This window comes from Chaetodon trifascialis, chromosome 13, assembly GCF_039877785.1.
Source record: "Chaetodon trifascialis isolate fChaTrf1 chromosome 13, fChaTrf1.hap1, whole genome shotgun sequence".
NCBI classification, from domain to species: domain Eukaryota; kingdom Metazoa; phylum Chordata; class Actinopteri; order Chaetodontiformes; family Chaetodontidae; genus Chaetodon; species Chaetodon trifascialis.
Genome location: NC_092068.1, coordinates 6418788 through 6436350, shown reverse-complemented (window position 1 = coordinate 6436350; position 17563 = coordinate 6418788). Strand labels below are relative to the sequence as shown.

The following is a 17563-nucleotide window of genomic DNA, read 5'->3' as shown; positions in this document are numbered from 1 at the left end:
TATTAAATGCGAAAAGGAAATTGTTGGAAAAAATACATGATATATAAAAAAAGATTGTCATAAATCCAGAACTTTGAGAATCGTGAAGTTTTTATGGTTTTTTTTTTATATCAAAGTAGCCCAGTGCAACTCACTGAGTCCATGACAACATTATACTTCATGCTGACATCCTCCAAAGCATTGTGGAAAGCGTAGTTCCAAAACCCAGAGCATGATTATCCCCCAAATACAAGTAAGGCAAACTTTTTTTTAGTATGTTCTGTGGTTCAGAAGTCAGTCGTTACAATCCAAGAACACTAACACACTTTTTATCTGGTATGTCTGCAGATATTCAAAACAAGGCTAACAAGTTGAAATTGCGGTGGGGGTGTATGTGGTGGCTGTTGGGGGGTTGTTGCTGATGTTATCTGAGGCTGGCTCACAGTGTCATACTTAAAATTGCACTAGTTGTGTCATCAGTGAGTGCAGTACTAGTGATGTCATGAAGGGGGCAGTGTTCAACCTTATTTTTGTGTGGCACATTAACGGTACACAGTCCAGTACCTCTAGGAATCATATTAATGATTACATAAACACAGTGATAGGAAAAGGTGTGTGTGTGTGTGCGTGTGTGCGCTTTTGGAAATGTATAATATGTGTATGTTAGTCATACACAACAAAAGCGGGGCAATCAGTGACCTGGGTTGTCTTTTGGTTTCTGGAATACAAAACTTTAACATACTAATAAAGCAAATCCATCTTTGCTGTAAACCAAAAAAGTGCTGAAACTTTTCCCATGTCACTTGTTTCATGTCTGTGTGTGTATGTGTGTTGGCTCCAGGCGGTGAGGGCTACAGGGTGACAGCACAGATGGTGCTGGTATGTTGCTGGCGGAGCATGAAGGAAGTGGCCATGCTGCTTGGACAGCTGTGTCAGAGCCTGCCTCTGCACTACACCAATGACAACTCGCACACACACTCTGGGCTCATCACAGAAGCGCAGGTGAGATCTTGATGTACTAAACACACTCACACAAGTCTCACTCCGTCTCTCACTGCTGCTGTCTCGTATCCAGTAGCAGACAGCCTGGTTTCAGTTTCTGGACTTGTTGTAGCATTTTGACCAATCAGTGCCATTTTCAATGTTCTGTTTATGGTGCAGTTTATTAATTATGTCTTTACTTTATAATGAAATGAAAAATTAATTGATTGTCAATCCAAAGCCTCAGGTATACATCAATACATCTTATCTTAGCTGTTGATGTAGATTTTTTACAGTTCACACACATCAACAAATCCTGTGAAAAGACCTAAAGCACCAGTGAACGAGTATCTTTTTAACAAGTATTGTGTGTGAACCCTCAGCCTCATGTATCTTACTCCTCTGTGCTGTAGAGCTCCAGTGTCCATTCATTGGTTTTTCAAACACATTCATGAAAAAAGCTGTATAGCGAATCCTGAATGCCTCTTGTGCTTGTGGCATTAAAATGGTCTAATTTAAATGGCACTTCATTCAACATTGGCAACTTCAGACCAAAAACTGTTACTGACCTATAGCAATAAGCATGTTCCGGTCCACTGGATAGATATCAGTACCGAGAATGGCCTTATTAATCAGATCTTGTTTTGTCCAGATCTGACTGATCCACTTTAAATCCAGTTTCTTCATCCCTGTTGTAAAACTAAAAAAATAATCAGTGTTCATTCATCCACAGCAGGCCGCTGACTCCGCTTTAAGTGCACCAGTGATCTCTGGAATCATGTTGCCTTCGAGGACCAGTGTGTGGGATTTAGTGACATCTTGTGTTGAGGTTGTAGATTGTAAGCAACTGAATACCTGTGGTTCCTCTAAAAAGTTTAAAAATGTCAAGAACTGGTATTTAGTTTGTCTGTTCTGGGCTACTGTAGCAATATCGTGGCACAACATGACGGACTCCATGGAGGAGGACTGGCTATGGCAAAGGGATGGTGTATTGTTTGTGTGTTGGTAGCTTTGCACATCTGACAGAGGGGACTTCAGACATCTGCTGCCTCTTCTCCGCTCTGCATTGTGAATACACTTATTGCTTTTAAGGCACATTGTGAGAATGGAATGGCTAACAAGGCTAACCAGTATATAACAGCTGAGCTGTGGTAGTATGCTGCTGAGACCACGGGCCAGCCCCCACACCTCGATCACACTGGGAATTGCCATTGTGATACAATAATGACCATCTAAAAATACAACTGCCCAACCCTAATGTGGACACTGACACTGTCTCAGCTGAGATCTAGTAAGCTATTTTAATCCATCCACACAGCAAATATGCTTTCTGTGTAAAAAGGTGGCATTTTCTTCACTGTATGTGTGTATACATACTGTAGCAGGGAATGATGTGAATGTGTGTGTCTGTGAGTGTTTGTGACCCCACGCTGGGAGGCTCTTCAATTAGCATCCGCCCTCGTTAGCGCCGCGCTTTCATTTGAGGCCCGACCCTGCTGGTTTAACGGCTGCGACGCCCCTCCCTTTCCACTGCATTCTTTCCAAATCACTTCCACCACCAGCAGGAAAACACTGAGCGCTGCAAACAACACACTCCCACACACACACACACTCCCACACACACACACACACACACACACACACACACACACACCCATAGACTGACACAGACAAACTCACACTGGAATAGTTGTCTGAGTGGTTCAGCATGTGAACATCCATAATAACAAGGGCACCAGACATAGGCTGTGTTTGTCTGTGTAGGGGGTAAAGGGTGTGTGTGTGTGTGTGTGTGTGTGTGTGTGTGTGTGTGTGTGTGTGTGTGTGTGTGTGTGTGTGTGTGTGTGTGTGTGTGTGTGTGTGTGTGTGTGTGTGTGTGTGTGTGTGTGTGTGTGTGCGCGCGCGCGCGCATGTGTGTGTATGTGTTTGCTCGTTGACCATGTGTGTACACTCCTGAGGGAGAAAGTAGGAAGTATCATACTGTACCATGTGCTGAATGTGTGTTTTTGTTTGTGTGCTGGAGGGCCACAGTTTTTAACTATGCTGGTTCTTTACCTGCAACAGTTTGAGTCGTAGGAATGTTTGTTTGAGATAATCTCATCATCAGTGGGTTTACTGCAGGGTAAGCAGCAGGCTGTGCATTAGACTGCATGTTATTTATCAGTAACTGGCTTCTATTTCCTGTTGTTCTTTTTTATTTTATATCCGTTCCTCCAGTTTAGGAACTTTTCATATCAGTGCTCTGGTCTCATTTGGAGAAAACTGACACTCACTGAAATATGAAATGACAATGGTTTATATACACACAATTAGCTGTGTGCACCTTTGCAGTAAATACTGGATGTTGGATTAAGTTTACTTGAACTAGGAGTGATTTCAAAAGTTGTAATTGTCTCATCAATTTGTGCTTAAGCAGCCTTGTTTGGCGTCCAGACTCTGGCAGATTCTATATGATATAGCATGAGAGCTAAATTGTATTAAAGGAATAGTTGTGAATGTTGTGAAGTTTGCTGAGAGGAGAGGTTCAGGACAACTCTCATCTCTGTCCAGTAAACGGGACCAGTATAGCTCAGATGCTAGCAGCTAACGTTGACAATTCAAAGTTTAATATTAAGCCTTATAACACAGCCAGGGTCATCTTAACTATCGCTGCAGAAATTGACTGGATAATGATGTCACAACCACAGTGTCCTGAGGAGATAATTGATGGTGATATCATGTTTCCATGTTGTCCACTGTGGTAACTATGGTGACGGGTCTCATTACATAACCGATGATTTAACAAACTCGAGGACCACGTGGACGAGAGGAAAATCTGACCCTCCGTCCTCTTTGCCTTCACTGCATCGCGTTCTCTTTTTCACTTGCTCGTCATCAGTTCCACGCGTTGTGTTCAGTCTAAAGTGTGTGTGTGTGCAAATAGCGTGTGTGTTAGCATTAACACTCAGTGGGGTGATTCCAACAGTGTTTGGAAAGTTGGGTCTGGCTACGTCTTTGCGGGCATAGTCATTCTGCCCTACCGCAGAGATGACATGCATGGGCAAGTGTGTGTGTGTATGAATGTGTGCGCGCGTACGTGTGTATTTGTATGTGCATGTGTGCGTATGTGTGTGTGATACTAAAACACATCTCTTTCCAAGATGGCTGTGAGCTCAACACCTCCTGCGGTCCCCAGCCAGCATCCTGTGTTACATCCTTGTTGGCCTGGCAACACTGCAGATGTTTCTGTCACTGGGTGGCACCATGGAAACGGCAGTGGTTGTGGATGGGCATTAATGGGGATGGTGTGATTTCTTTCTTTTTTCATTGCTTTATTTTTCTGTCAGTGATCAGTTCCTGGAATATTTTCAGCAAAGGTGACACACTGTGATTTAAACTTTGTGTTGATTGGTGGAGAAAGGCGTAGCACGTTGACTTCCTGACAGGGCAATACTATGTAATAACACTTCTACTGTATGAGTGTGACAGACCACCAGAGTCGCTGGTCAGCTGGGGTTTGACAGCTCTGGTGTTTATTGGCATAGCTTTGCCTGGATTGGTTGGAGCCTTGGTTACATGGAGGAGGCCGACCATTTGTTTGGCTGCTCTAAAGCAAAGGGAGAAACACACAGAACCGCGCACACACACGCATACACACACTGCTATTAACACAATAGGAATGCTTTGTCCAGCACTGCTCTATATTTGCTCTCCAGCGCACCACATTTTTACACCATTTTGTTTGAGTGTCAGGATTCTAAAAGTAGTCCGTATGACCCCAAGTGTTACCCTCAGAGATTCACACAGTGGATTGGAAACTGTTCTGTTCATATCATGCCCACAGGTCATTGCTAAAAATCTCCTGTACCTGTCAAAGATGGCTCAAAGTGATGAAGATTCATATGAGTGTGTCCTAAATCTCATTTTAGTGATCACTGCACAGTAACTACTGAGTCTTTATTATGCAGAGAACAGGGAATTATAGGGTGACTTTGACTTCTTCCACTCTGTGAAACTGAAAGAATAGGTGTTGTATGCAGCAAATAGGAAGTGATATGAGACACTGCTTTGAGACTAAAGAGCCGATTTTCCACCTACAGTTACTATCATGATATTTCCATTCAGCATCACTGAGGTACAGAGATCTGATTATGGACAAATGTCATCACTTTGTTCATGAAACAAGGAACAAAGTCATGAATTCATATTGGGTGATGATGGGATACTTTACTGATTCATGTGGAAGAAAAATAAGGTAAATGACAGCTGTTGTACAATAAAGACAGGAAAATTAAGGAAAATATGACATAAGAATGAAAATTGTGTGAGCTCATTTGCATTCCACAAAAGGGATGAAACATCCATGTATGTGCTAATCATATAGTGCTCATCCTTTAACCTTACAGTATGTGGTTGATCAAGTCCTGCTGTTAATGCCATTGATAGTTCAGGCAAACCATTAAGTCTACTGGAGGAGGTCTACACGTGGGTAGGGGTGGTTTGGTCCATATTATATTGATATTTAAAAGATAAAATACAATATGTTTTACAACACAAACACTTAAAACTTGTTTTGTTTTAAGAGGAGAACCCTCTGGGGCCTTGATTAAGACTTTCTGCAGAGAAAATGTATTACATGATAGAAATAAAACTGCAGTATAGGCCTGTAATTACATTATATATATATATCCTTATATCGTGGCGGCACGGTGGGGCAGCAGGTAGTGCGCATGCCTCACAGCAAGAGGGTCGCCAGTTTGATCCCCGTGTCGGGCAGGGCCTTTCTGTGTGAAGTTTGCATGTTCTTCCCGTGCACGCCTGGGTTCTCTACGGGCACTCCAGCTTCCTCCCACAGACCAAAAACATGCTCATTAGGTTAATTGGTGACTCTAAATTGTCCTTAGGTGTGAGTGTGAGCGTGAATGATTGTGTGTCTATATATATGTTGGCGACCAGTCCAGGGTGTACCCCGCCTCTCGTCCAATGACAGCCCGCCCACAACCCCAAAAGGGATAGTCAGGTATAGACAATGGATGGATGGATCCTTGCATCGTTTCCTGGAAGTTTCCTGGCTTGACTTCCTCATTCTCTTCCTGAAGGCTTTAACAACATTTAGACATGGATCCTTAAATTCATGAAAGGTACCGTAACCCTCTGTGTCATCAAAGCCTTGAGACTGCTGGCAGTCGTTATCTTGACTTAATTAACTGTAATTACATCTAATATTACATGTCAGCATATTTACCTGATGCTGAACTCCGTCCAGGAGTAACATTTGTTTATTGTGTTTGAGTCAAAGAGGCTGAATTATCACATTATGGCTTTCTATTGTCTAAACCATTTCCAAACCAGAGCTTCACAATTCCTCATGTCGATTGCTGCAACTGCAACAACAACAACAACAACAAACATTATCAGAGTGCTGTCTAACCTCGGCCTCAGGGGAGAAGTTGGCTATTTGGGTCACTGTCACGGCCTCGAGCCATACATGTAATTAGACTTGGGAAACTTCCCTCTCCGCATGGAAGTTTTTCTGGGAAACGGGCACATTTGCAAACAGGAAGTTGACGTCTAAATAAAGTCCCCCCCATACCCTTCCCCGCCCCGAGCAGGAAGCTTGCTCGGCCCTAAACAGTTACACAGACGGGAACCTTCGGGAGGGAAGCTTTAAATAGGCGAAGCCACGGCCCGGCTCGGCCCAGCTCAGCACCGCAGCGGTCTGGGCCTCGGCAGCCACGGGCCATCTGACAGTGACTGTCGCTGCCATTTTTACCCCGGTGAGGTCAGGCCTGTCCTGAGAGTCTGCTCTGGCCACCAATGTGATAAGTCACTGGGCTTGGTACTGCTGTGGTTTACTCAGTCCATACTTTGGTGTTTAAGTTAGTCCACTTTAGGTCTGCAGGGTCAGTTGAGTTTATTGGCCAGTCATGTGGCCAAAAACAGGCTGGCCAAGCCCTACATTTTTTGGTAACATTTGTTCTTTTTGTGATATTTTCATTTTCCACATATTTTTCATTCATTTCTTTTTTCTGTCTCAGCACATTCTCCCGTTGTTTTTATCCTGTAAACCTGTTGTCAGGCATCGTTGTGCTTTCTCTCAGTGACATCAGGCTTTGTCGCTGAAGGTTACGGTGACTGGCGTACTCCTGGTTCATTTGTGGGTCTGCGTCTGTGTTAGTTTAGATGTTGTGTCTAACCCAACATCCCCTGAGGGGCCGTTGGGATTTTTTTTTCCCCCGTTCCACACAGGGTGCTTTTGCGTCGGGGCCTTACCACCCCTCCCTGTGCCCTCCATGCCACCCCTGACTAAGTCGAGGCCTGGCCGCCTCTGTGGTGGCGGTGATACCACAGCCTTAATGACAGGGCACTGGAGCTCTGCGTCCGCCTCGCCCTGCCGCCTCACCTGCAACACACTCACCAGTTTACACACTGCCACAGCACTCAGTTGTGTGTGTTGTGTGTATGTGTATAGTTAGAATAATGTTGCTAACACTATTACTAACTGGATGGTTTTACTGACAGTGGCCATTATGTGGATGTCTCAGCATCCTTATTTGAACACACTTGTCACGCTACTGACATGCCGCTCTCACGCTTGACATGCTCAACGCTCACTGGCTGAAAGCTAAGTGGTGTCTCTAAAACAAGAGTGTAACCTGTGTTACAGTTTCACTGTGCTTGCCAAATAGAGAAAAGGCTAAAGTGGGATGAGATAATGCAGTGCAACGTTTGATTGACCATGAGTGGAGTTACGTCTTGTGCAGGGGTGGAGCTGGGTGGAGGATAATTGTCCTGGCTTTGTTTTGAGTTTATAGCATGTAGTTAGATGTAATTGCTTGACTTAACATAATGATTCACGCACTAACACAAAGAACAAAGTCTACAAAAGTGGTTTCTTTGGGTTCTCAGTGCTTTCCTGTTTTGTTTTCGTTGCCGTAGTGGACGTGTTCTCGCTGCAGCTGTTGCTCATGGCTCCTCAGGTGATGCATTTTGCATCCACAGAGTTGATGAAGTGCTCTCATTGTGAGGATTCGTGCTGTTAGACTTAACTCAGAACCCAGAAGTGTCTGTGCTTTGACACATTACTGAATAATTTCCAAACTTGATGATGAAAAGTGATGATTGACAGGTGATGGTAGGCGATGATGCTGAACTGAGTCACTGAAATGCTACCACTCATATATAAAGTTATACAGAAATGACTCAGCGTCAGTTTTTTTTTTTGTTTTTTTTTTGCTTTTTGCATTTATAGACCGAATCGCGGGTCAATAATCAGTGATTAAAAAATAATCATCAGAATGATAGTAATTTAAAAAATTGACCGGTTAATCAATATTGAAAGCAGTCATCAGATGCAGTCTGTAATAAAGTCAATATCATACAGTTCCATAACAGTATTTAAAAAATGTCTACCAGCCAACAGTCCACCACTGTATTTGTTAGTGTGTCAGTGTGGGTGACATGTATCACCCAGGAAGTTAAAAGCGACCCGTCCACAGTCAGGCATGTTAAGGCCTCCTTTGTAGTAAGACACTCGGAAAAAATCCAAATACTATAACTTGACTTGACATCCTTGACCTGTCAAACCTATTATGATTGTCATGTGACTGAAAACGACTGTTATTTAGGTGTGCAGGACAATCTGTCCTTCTTCCAGCAGAGAAAAAAGTCACTGCGCTGCCTCATTGTTCAGTGAGTCTCGGCTGGTGCACTGCTCAGCGTTAGCGTGTTCAGATGTGTGCAGCCTGACATGTCACATCATCTTTTTGACTGCAGTTATGTCACTTTGACCCCGTTCAGCTGGTCACATCCGTTTCTGCTGGAGGGTAATGCAGGGGGCTTTAAAGTCATGCATATGTAACACACACACACACACACACGGTAGGTTTTCAATTTTTGGGGACATCACATAGACTTACATTAATTTCCTGGAGACTTACCATAGCCATAACCACTGCTTGACTAACCCTAACTTTAACTCAAGTCCTCACCCTAAAATTGAATGATTTACATTATGGGGACCTGCATTTTGTCTCCACAAGTATGGCCACAGTGTGACTGTGTAAACAGATTTATGTCCCCACAATGTGAGTAATACGTGGCCGCACACACACACACACACACACACACACACACACACATTCAGTATTGCTCCTGTCATAGTTCAGTTGCTGATTCCCTCTGTGGTTCTCTGTTACAGGTGGAGGGAGTAGGCCTGTACTTCCGTCAGCAGCTCCTGCAGTCCCGTCATCGTGGCGCCTTTGAACTGGCTTATGTGGGCTTTGTGCGCCTCACCGACATGCTGTGCAGGTGTGTGTGTTCACATTCAGGGCAAAGGGCTGAAAGGTAATACTTGTTAATGGCTGTGGGCACTGACTCCCATCATGACACTGAGTGTCAGTGTGCTTTGTAATTAGCGAGCAGGCAAGTCATCTCAGTGTCACTCTTCAGGTATAATATGCTTGATTACACAAAGAGAGGTGTTATTCATCATGTGGAGTCTTTTTGACGTGTGAGATGAGATGATTGATGTTAGTGTCATGTCTTTGCTTGGATCAGAGCTGGAGTCAGGATGTGTTTGACTCTGAAGCTCACTAATTAACATGTTTGATCAATATGTACACAATCAGAAATATAAAACCCATTTGGGAATTTATGGGGATATATATGTTGGGACTACTTTTTGACAGCGTCTTATCCACTGCACTTCTGTGCAGTATCTTAAGCTATAGTTTGGGTTGTCAGATATGTTTGGTAGGACACAGCCTGAGTCTGTCCAAAAGGGACAAAATCCACCTATATTATTTCACACTTCACCATCTTGGGAAGCAACTTTTTCTTTTAATACGAGCTATAACAGATTAAGATTTGTTCTAATTATGCTAATACTTAAATTTTCTTGTCTTTTTTCAAAGGTCAATTTTACACCTGATCTTATCTAAATTAGTACATTATCATTTGCTGCAGGATGCATTTTCAGTGAAAAGCCCATTTGAGTATTGTGTCACTTGATTCCATCAAAGAGAAAATTATCGTGAGAATTTAGCAAGTTAAAGCCAAGTTAAAGCTACTCACGCACTTTCATTGCTCATTGAACTGAAGCTCTGTACAGACTGATGGGGCCTCTGTGGCGACATGCTGCCAGGGGCAACATTAAATGTGGCTTGAGTCTCACACAGCTCTACACTATCCATCATCTCTGCTATTCATGGAAATAATCCTACTATTATCCTCCTGGGGGAAGGAAAAAAAAACCCCTAACTTTTAATTGTGAATGACATGAAAGAATTTCTCACTCTCTTGTACCTCTCTGTTTTCCTCAATGGCGCGCTGTGGAAGATGTCTTTAGCCCTGTGGCAGGTGACAAACCACAAAACCGTTGCAGCAGCGTTGCCTTTGAACCACCCAGTGCTGAGCAGTTAAATCAAAACTCACTTGTTTTGTTCTTGTACAAAAACCAGTCTCGCAGAGTGTTGTGTAATGAGGGCGACATTCTAGCGGTTGCGTGTAGGAGTGCTGGGAGTGTGTGTGTGTTCTGCTCGGGGCATGTGTGGATGTGAGTGTGTGTTTTCAGGAGGGGACGAGCGAGCAGTGTGTGGATGGTATGCAGGCCGTGTGCTGGGTTATGGGGTGTTGATTGCGGGGTGCTTAACCACAGCCTTTTGATGCTCTGCCTTGGGATCTGGCTCTGGTGTGTTCCACTGTGTTTGCACTCTCTCACTGTGTCTCAATATCTTTCTCTTCATTCTTTGCCATTTTCTCTTTCTTTTGCTTTTTCCACCTCTCTTCGCTTTCTCTTTTCGTCTCTCCTTAACTGAGGTCACTTGTTAGGCTTGTGCATTTATGTCTGCAGTTGTTTACAGAGGTGGTCCTTTTTTCAAACACACCCCCACAGACCTGCGAGATGAACTCAAGTACCCCTTCACCAACACCAGCTGCGACTTACTGTTAATGATACTGAAGAGGATTTTATTGCTACAGTTGAACTGTCTATTTTTCACGCATATTATTTTTTTTAATCATCTTTCTACCTGCCCCCTTTTCAACTGCAGGGTATAAGGGTACCAGGACAAGAACCCCGGAAATCAGTCTATGGTGTGGTGTGATGTGTCAAGTGTGTGTTGAAGTGCACTGGAGTGTGTGTGTGTGTGTGTGTGTGTGTGTGTGTGTGTGTGTGTGTGTGTGTGTGTGTGTGTGTGTGTGTGTGTGTGTGTGTGTGTGTGTGTCTGTGTGTGTGTGTGTGTGTGTGTGTCTGTGTGTCTGTGTGTCTGTGTGTGTGTATGTGTAGCAGTGCTGCGCCCTCGCTCTGTCCTTCACGTTGGATTGTTTTAATTTGTCCTCTCTGCTCCACTGGCTCTTGTTAAACAGCTGCTCCTTACAGAACAGGGCATAGCGGTTTCTTGTGGGTGTGGGTGTGTTTGCCAGACCTGCTTCAGATCATATTCTTAGCATTTGTTGTAAAACGCAACCAAAGTGCCCGACTATACATAATGTATTATATATATTTTTTAGCAGCTAGTGTGTCTAAAGTAACCTAATATGTATATGGTGTGTAAAAATACTAAAAGGGGAAATGAATAAATAAATAAATGAATGAATAAATAAATAAATGAATAAATAAATAAATATGTAACATAACAAATCAACATGTGGCATTTCATAGTGATTCTTCTGCTTTAAGATGTTTTAAGAAAGTGTGTTTGATATTTTATTGAAGTTTTTGTATAATTACTCATTTAATTACTTAATTATTTACTCTGTGTGTGTGTGTGTGTGTTTGTGTGTGTGTGTGTGTGTCTGTGTGTGTGTGTGTGTCTGTGTGTGTGTCTATGTGTGTATGTGTCAGGAGTGGAAGTCAGGCCCTGCAGCAGCTTCCGGCCCGCTGGCTGTCTGAGGTTCTAGAGGAGGTCAAATCCAGTGACCCGTCGTCTAAGCTGTGTGCCACACGCCGCAGCGCTGGAATACCGTTCTACATTCAGGTGTGTAAGCACATAACCGTATCAAAGGGCTGATTTGAAACACTTGAGAGGGCAGAAGATGCAGCCTTTTGTCAGTAAACAGCACATTCCTCTGATGGAGTGTGTGGTGGAGTGGTCCTCACGTCTTTTTGCTCCATCAGTGAATCTGACCCTCTCTGCACACAGTCATCCTTTGTTAGTGTTTGCGATCCTTTGGTGCTGCTTAAGACACATTTTGTGAAAGAGATTTTTCCACCATCAGACACTAGACTTTTGGCAAAACAGGATTATTTTATTTTATTTTATTTTATTTTATTTTATTTTATTTTATTTTATTTTATTTTATTTTATTTTATTTTATACAAAGAAGTGTAAATGCTGCTGGAATTTGCTGGATTTAGATAGACAATGCAAATTCTGATCCACATTTTAACTGTAACACAGGGCCATGTGACAGTTAAGGTTCAAATCTGGTCAAACTTAAGGTCACTATATGAAATTTATTGCATGGACATAGTGAGGGTTATGATTAGTGAATGAGTGTCAGATGATTTTCAGAGGTTTAGAGACAACTCTGTACGTGCGTATGTGCGTGCATACGTGTGTGTGTGTGTGTGTGTGTGTGTGTGTGTGTGTGTGTGTGTGTGTGTGTGTGTGTGTGTGTGTGTGTGTGTGTGTGTGTGTGTGTGTGTGTGTGTGTGTGTGTGTGTGCGCGCGCGCGCGTACAGGCGTGTATTCTTGTGTTCCTGTTTACCCCTAAAAGTAGTGCAATCAGCAGTTCTTGGCATGCCACTGGACCGCTCATGCTGGAAGAACATTGAGTTTCTTAATCCATCTGTCTTTTTTACTCAGTGACTCACATAAACACTCATCACATGTGCACACACACACACACACACACACACACACACACACACACACACACACACACACACACACACACACACACACTGTCCTTTGGTTGACCCCTCTTGGTAGTCACCAGTCCCACACACCTCTAACAATGTGTTGTAATCTCTGACTAACCTGCCTTAACACTTGACTGACTCAGTCTGTTATTCAGCCACAGCTCGCCTCCCCGCTTCCTCTGATTACTGATATTAAAAGTAGACATGACAGAGTTCATGTTTTATCATAGCAGTAATTTCAGAGTGGGGTTGCTCTTTCTTGTGGTTATGGGTACGAGGTGCATGGCTGTGCCTCTGACATCACTGACTCTTCAGTTTTTTATGCGTTTCTATGCCAGGCATCTGAGGTCTTTTAACTAACTGGATTTAATCATCTTTGATCCTTAATTTTGATTTTGAAAATGGCTTTAAACTTAATAATTCCAGTGTTCGACTTTGTGAAACTGACGTTGATGGCAGTGATGTACTTATCCCTGATTATTTATGGGAATTATCTGCATGTTAACTGCTGTGAAACTCCTTGTTGCCTCGCTGAAATTACCTTTGGGATGAAAAGATATGAGAGCTTAAGGTGAAGATACAGTAAAATGAGGGGTGAAGGCAGACCAGAGCATAATAGAAAACAAATATGGATGACTTAAGAATAGGATGAGGGGAGATGGAGAGACGGAAAAGATAAAGGAGAAAGGGGAGAGTGCGGGAGAGCCCGGCAGAGAGGAGGAAGTCTTGGGAGAAGCAGAACTCGACACCTTGGCAGAGCTTTGGGCTGCATTCCTTCACACAGAAAGACAGAGTCAAATCCGGGAAGGCTGGCTCCTGCGCTCGCCTCATGCTGGTCTGAATCGACCTGGGACAGACTTCACAGGGACCGCTTATGAACCGAGGGAGTTCACAAGAGCCAGACTGTGCCTCCTCCTTCTCCTCCTCCGCTCCTCCCTACCTCCATCCTCCATCTCTCCATTTGTCCCAGGCCTAACTTTTAACCATAACCCAGGCCAGACACACAGCTGGCTCCCATCAGCTCCCACAGTAAGATAACTTCTTTCTCACACAGCAGCCAATTGCTGTCACCTCCTGGCTCCCACATTCCCAACTCCCACTCCTGGCACGTCCAGATGATGTCATTCAGTGAAGCTCTCAGTACAGACAAACTTGAGTAATTGTATAGCTGTTCTTTATGTGATGGCATACCACTATATACAGTGATGGGCATAGTTTGCTTCAGTTAACAGATTCTACCTTATTAGTGTTATTAGTGTTTGTTCAACCCCCCAAAATCAGTAAAACATTCTGTTTTCATTCCTTTAAGGGTGATTATAATTGACAGTAATAATACAACAATACAGTGCAGTAATCATATCATGATTACTGCACTATGAAAATCTCATATCGTTGCAGCCCTACTCCCGAAACGACAGCAGGTCATGTGTTAAGAATGCATCAAAATGCATCAGTTGCCTGTATTTGCTAAATAAAACACCATGCAGTGCATTGTAACGGCTGGTAACATGGTGCATGTGGAGCTTCTCTTTTGTTATTTTGATCAGACAGCGTTTTGACTGTTTTTTTAGTCTTTCCATTTCACATGAGCTCAATCAACAGCTTGACAGCATTAGACCATCAGGCTATATATGTGTGGCCTCCATAATGAGAAACTGCACAAATGTACATATTCTTACAATATGAATATCAGGATTATATCCAATCCAATAACTATTGCACATAGTATTCATGCAGCTGCAGTTCATAGTACTGAGTACACAATCCTGAACTCTTGGTCTTTGGAAGGACGACTGCAGATGTGAAAAAGCTGTCTAAAGCTTCGTGTGCACGATATCTGGGTCTCACCCTCCGCTGAGGTTTGGGCTGAAGGCTAGAAGTTTGAAAATGCGAAAAAACGGAATCACCCGAATGTCTGATCAAACTGTTGGAATTTCAGTTGCATCGTGGGTAATGTAGGCAGGAGGTTTTGAGAAGAAAGAAGAATGTGCAGAATAAAAAGGATGATATCTTTGGTCCTGCTGCGTTGATTTTGATCCGTCATCAGTGTAAGCTCACAGTAATAACAGAAACATCTCTGAAACGGACCTGTCCTGTGACTCCTTCTGTTCTGCCTGCTGCATTTCTGTTCTGTTTTCATGTTTGTTTGCTTTTTTCTTCCACAGGCTCTGCTCTCCTCTGAGCCCAAGTCGTCCAGTTGCAGCCTGTTAAAAATGACCATGAGAGAGCTGATTGCTTTGGCCATGCCCTCTGCCGACAGGAACTCTGACAGCTCCACCATCCCTCAGGTCTGACCGCCCTGTAGCTTCATGCAGGAGTTCTACTCTTTCAAGTTTTCTACGTTTTGTTGTTTCAGGCTCATCTTAAAATGGATTCAGTTCATCAGTCTACACACAGTACTCCACAATGACAGAGCAAAAACAGGTTTTCTAAATGTATTAAAAAATAAAAAACTGAATATCCATTTCATTTAAGTATTACGACCCTTCACTCAGTATTTGTTTAAAACACCTCTGGCAGAAATGACAGCCTCAGCTCGTCTTGGAAATGATCCGGCAAGCTTGGCTCACCTTTCTTTAGGAAGTCTCTCATGTTGTTCTTCGCAGGATCATTCAAACTCAACCAGGTTGGGTTGGGAGCATCGTAGCACAGCCATTTTCAGATCTGTCCAGAGAGGTTCTGCTGGGTTCAGGTCTGGACTCTGGACTTGCTCCATTTTTCTGGATCCATCTTCCCCTCTTTCCTGATGAGTGGTCCAGTCTGTGTCGCAGAACATCCCCACAGCACGATGCTGCCACCGCTGCGGTGGGCTGCAGTGTCTCTTCCATGCACTGGTGGGAATAGTGGTCACATAGTTCAATCTTGGTTTTATCAGACCAGGGGATTTTGCCTCTCATGATCTGAGAGCTGTTCAGGTTCCCTTTGGTAAACTCCCACCTGGCTGTCATGGCCCTTTCAGTGAGGTTACCCTGATTGGTGGAGAGCTGCACTGATGGTTGTCCCTCTGTAAAGTTCAACCATCTCCACAGAGGAACTCTGGATGTCATTCATGGTGACCATTGGCTTCTTGCTCACCGGTCTGATCAAGGCCCATCATCCGTGATTACTGTATGGTGTGCTATGGTGTTCTTCCATTTGAAAATGATGGAGGCTTCTGTGCTCTTGGGCTCTTTCAGTGCTGCAGAAATGTTCTTGTATCCTTCCTCAGATCTCGACACATTCCTGTCTCACAAGTCTACAGACAGCTCTCTCAACCTCCTGGCGTGTTTTTCACTCTGACATATACCATCAACTGTGAGATATTGTTATATAGACAGGCGTGTGCCTTCCTTAATGATGTTCAATGAATTCATTGAGGCAAAGGCGAACTCCAGTCAAGGTGCAGAAGCATCTCAGGGGCCATTGATAGAAGTAGGATGCCAAAAAAACCTTTTTTTCGCTTTGTCATTGAGGAGTATTGTGTGTAGATAGAATTTAATCTATTTTAAGAAGAGTCTGAAGCATAACAAACTTAACAGGGTCTGAAGACTGTCTCACTGTACATTTGGTCAGATCTTACCTGGGAGCGCTGGTTTCTGAACACACTGATGCGGTATCATAAGGACTCCTGCTGCGACTGATGCCATAGGACATTTGTTTGACTTTCATCTTGAATGCACTTTGAGCTGCCTTAAAGTTTGTTTAATTTGTTCTGCAACCAAGCAGTATAAAAGCCAGGTGAGAAACGTCAAATCAAGTCAGAAAGTGGAAAATCTGTGTAGCATTGATTGAGTCTGAAGATGAAACAAACTGCATCATATCCATTGTAACGGTGGTGCTGTGATGGCGCTGAAGAGAGCAGCTGTGGAAGATGCATTAGGAGTGAATAGCAGTCAAACTGAGGTTACACTCCCAAAGCATTTCTGCCTCATGAAATAGTGACGGACAGCAGTGATGGAGACTGTGGACAAACATAATACTCCTCTAGTCTGTATTCTTTGAGCGATCTTGTTGTGTGCTCTCGTGTTGTTGACGAATAAGTCATCATCTTTATTAAGTCGTGAATTCTTAATGAGATGCGGAATGGTTAGATGTTATGTGTTTACCTCACCACAGGTCCATGCTGTGAACATCCTCAGGGCTCTGTACAGAGACACTCGTCTGGGGGAAAACATCATCCCCTTCGTCTCAGATGGAATGCAGGCTGCTGTGCTGGGCTTCACCTCTCCTGTTTGGGCAGTGAGTTTTTACTTCCATGTTTTCTGCTACTGTTTGTCCATCCCATAAAGCTGAGGCAGGGAGATTCTGCTAAATCTAATATTGTTGAATAAGGTTGCCGCTCTCTGATTTCTCTTCCTTCTTTCTTTGTGTCCCAGGTGAGGAACTCTTCCACTCTTCTCTTCAGCACTCTGATCACAAGAATCTTTGGAGTGAAGAAAGGGAAGGATGAGCACTCGAAAAAGAACAGGTCTGCGTCCTCTCCCTCTCTAACACGACCCAGCCACTTCAAGTTTTCTGCCATGTGCATCGGTGCAGAATGAAATGCTTACATTTGAGTGAGGGATGCATAAATCAGTGGTTATCAGTCATGTATGTTCAATTGAGGTCTCAAAGTCATAATTACTAGTGCAGAAAAGTTCTCTGTGGCAAGCAAATGTGGCCCTCTTTAAGTGCTGCACTTTAAATTCCTTAGAACAATTAAGAGGTAATTCCACCTTCCAGTTCAGGTTCACTTGGTTTAAAAGTTTAAAAGCAAGAAATGCATGTCATCTTGTACTT

At 43.4% G+C, this 17563-nt stretch overlaps 1 protein-coding gene across 1 annotated transcript in view; it reads left to right on the top strand.

The window, feature by feature from the left end:
* Positions 1-17563, top strand: part of thada (THADA armadillo repeat containing) — an 86094-nt gene that overhangs the window by 10629 nt on the left and 57902 nt on the right. The window contains exons 21-26 of the mRNA XM_070977281.1: positions 821-981; positions 9140-9249; positions 11786-11918; positions 14971-15093; positions 16901-17023; positions 17161-17252. Coding sequence (XP_070833382.1) covers positions 821-981; positions 9140-9249; positions 11786-11918; positions 14971-15093; positions 16901-17023; positions 17161-17252 — 742 coding nt within the window. The remainder of the gene's footprint in view (positions 1-820; positions 982-9139; positions 9250-11785; positions 11919-14970; positions 15094-16900; positions 17024-17160; positions 17253-17563) is intronic.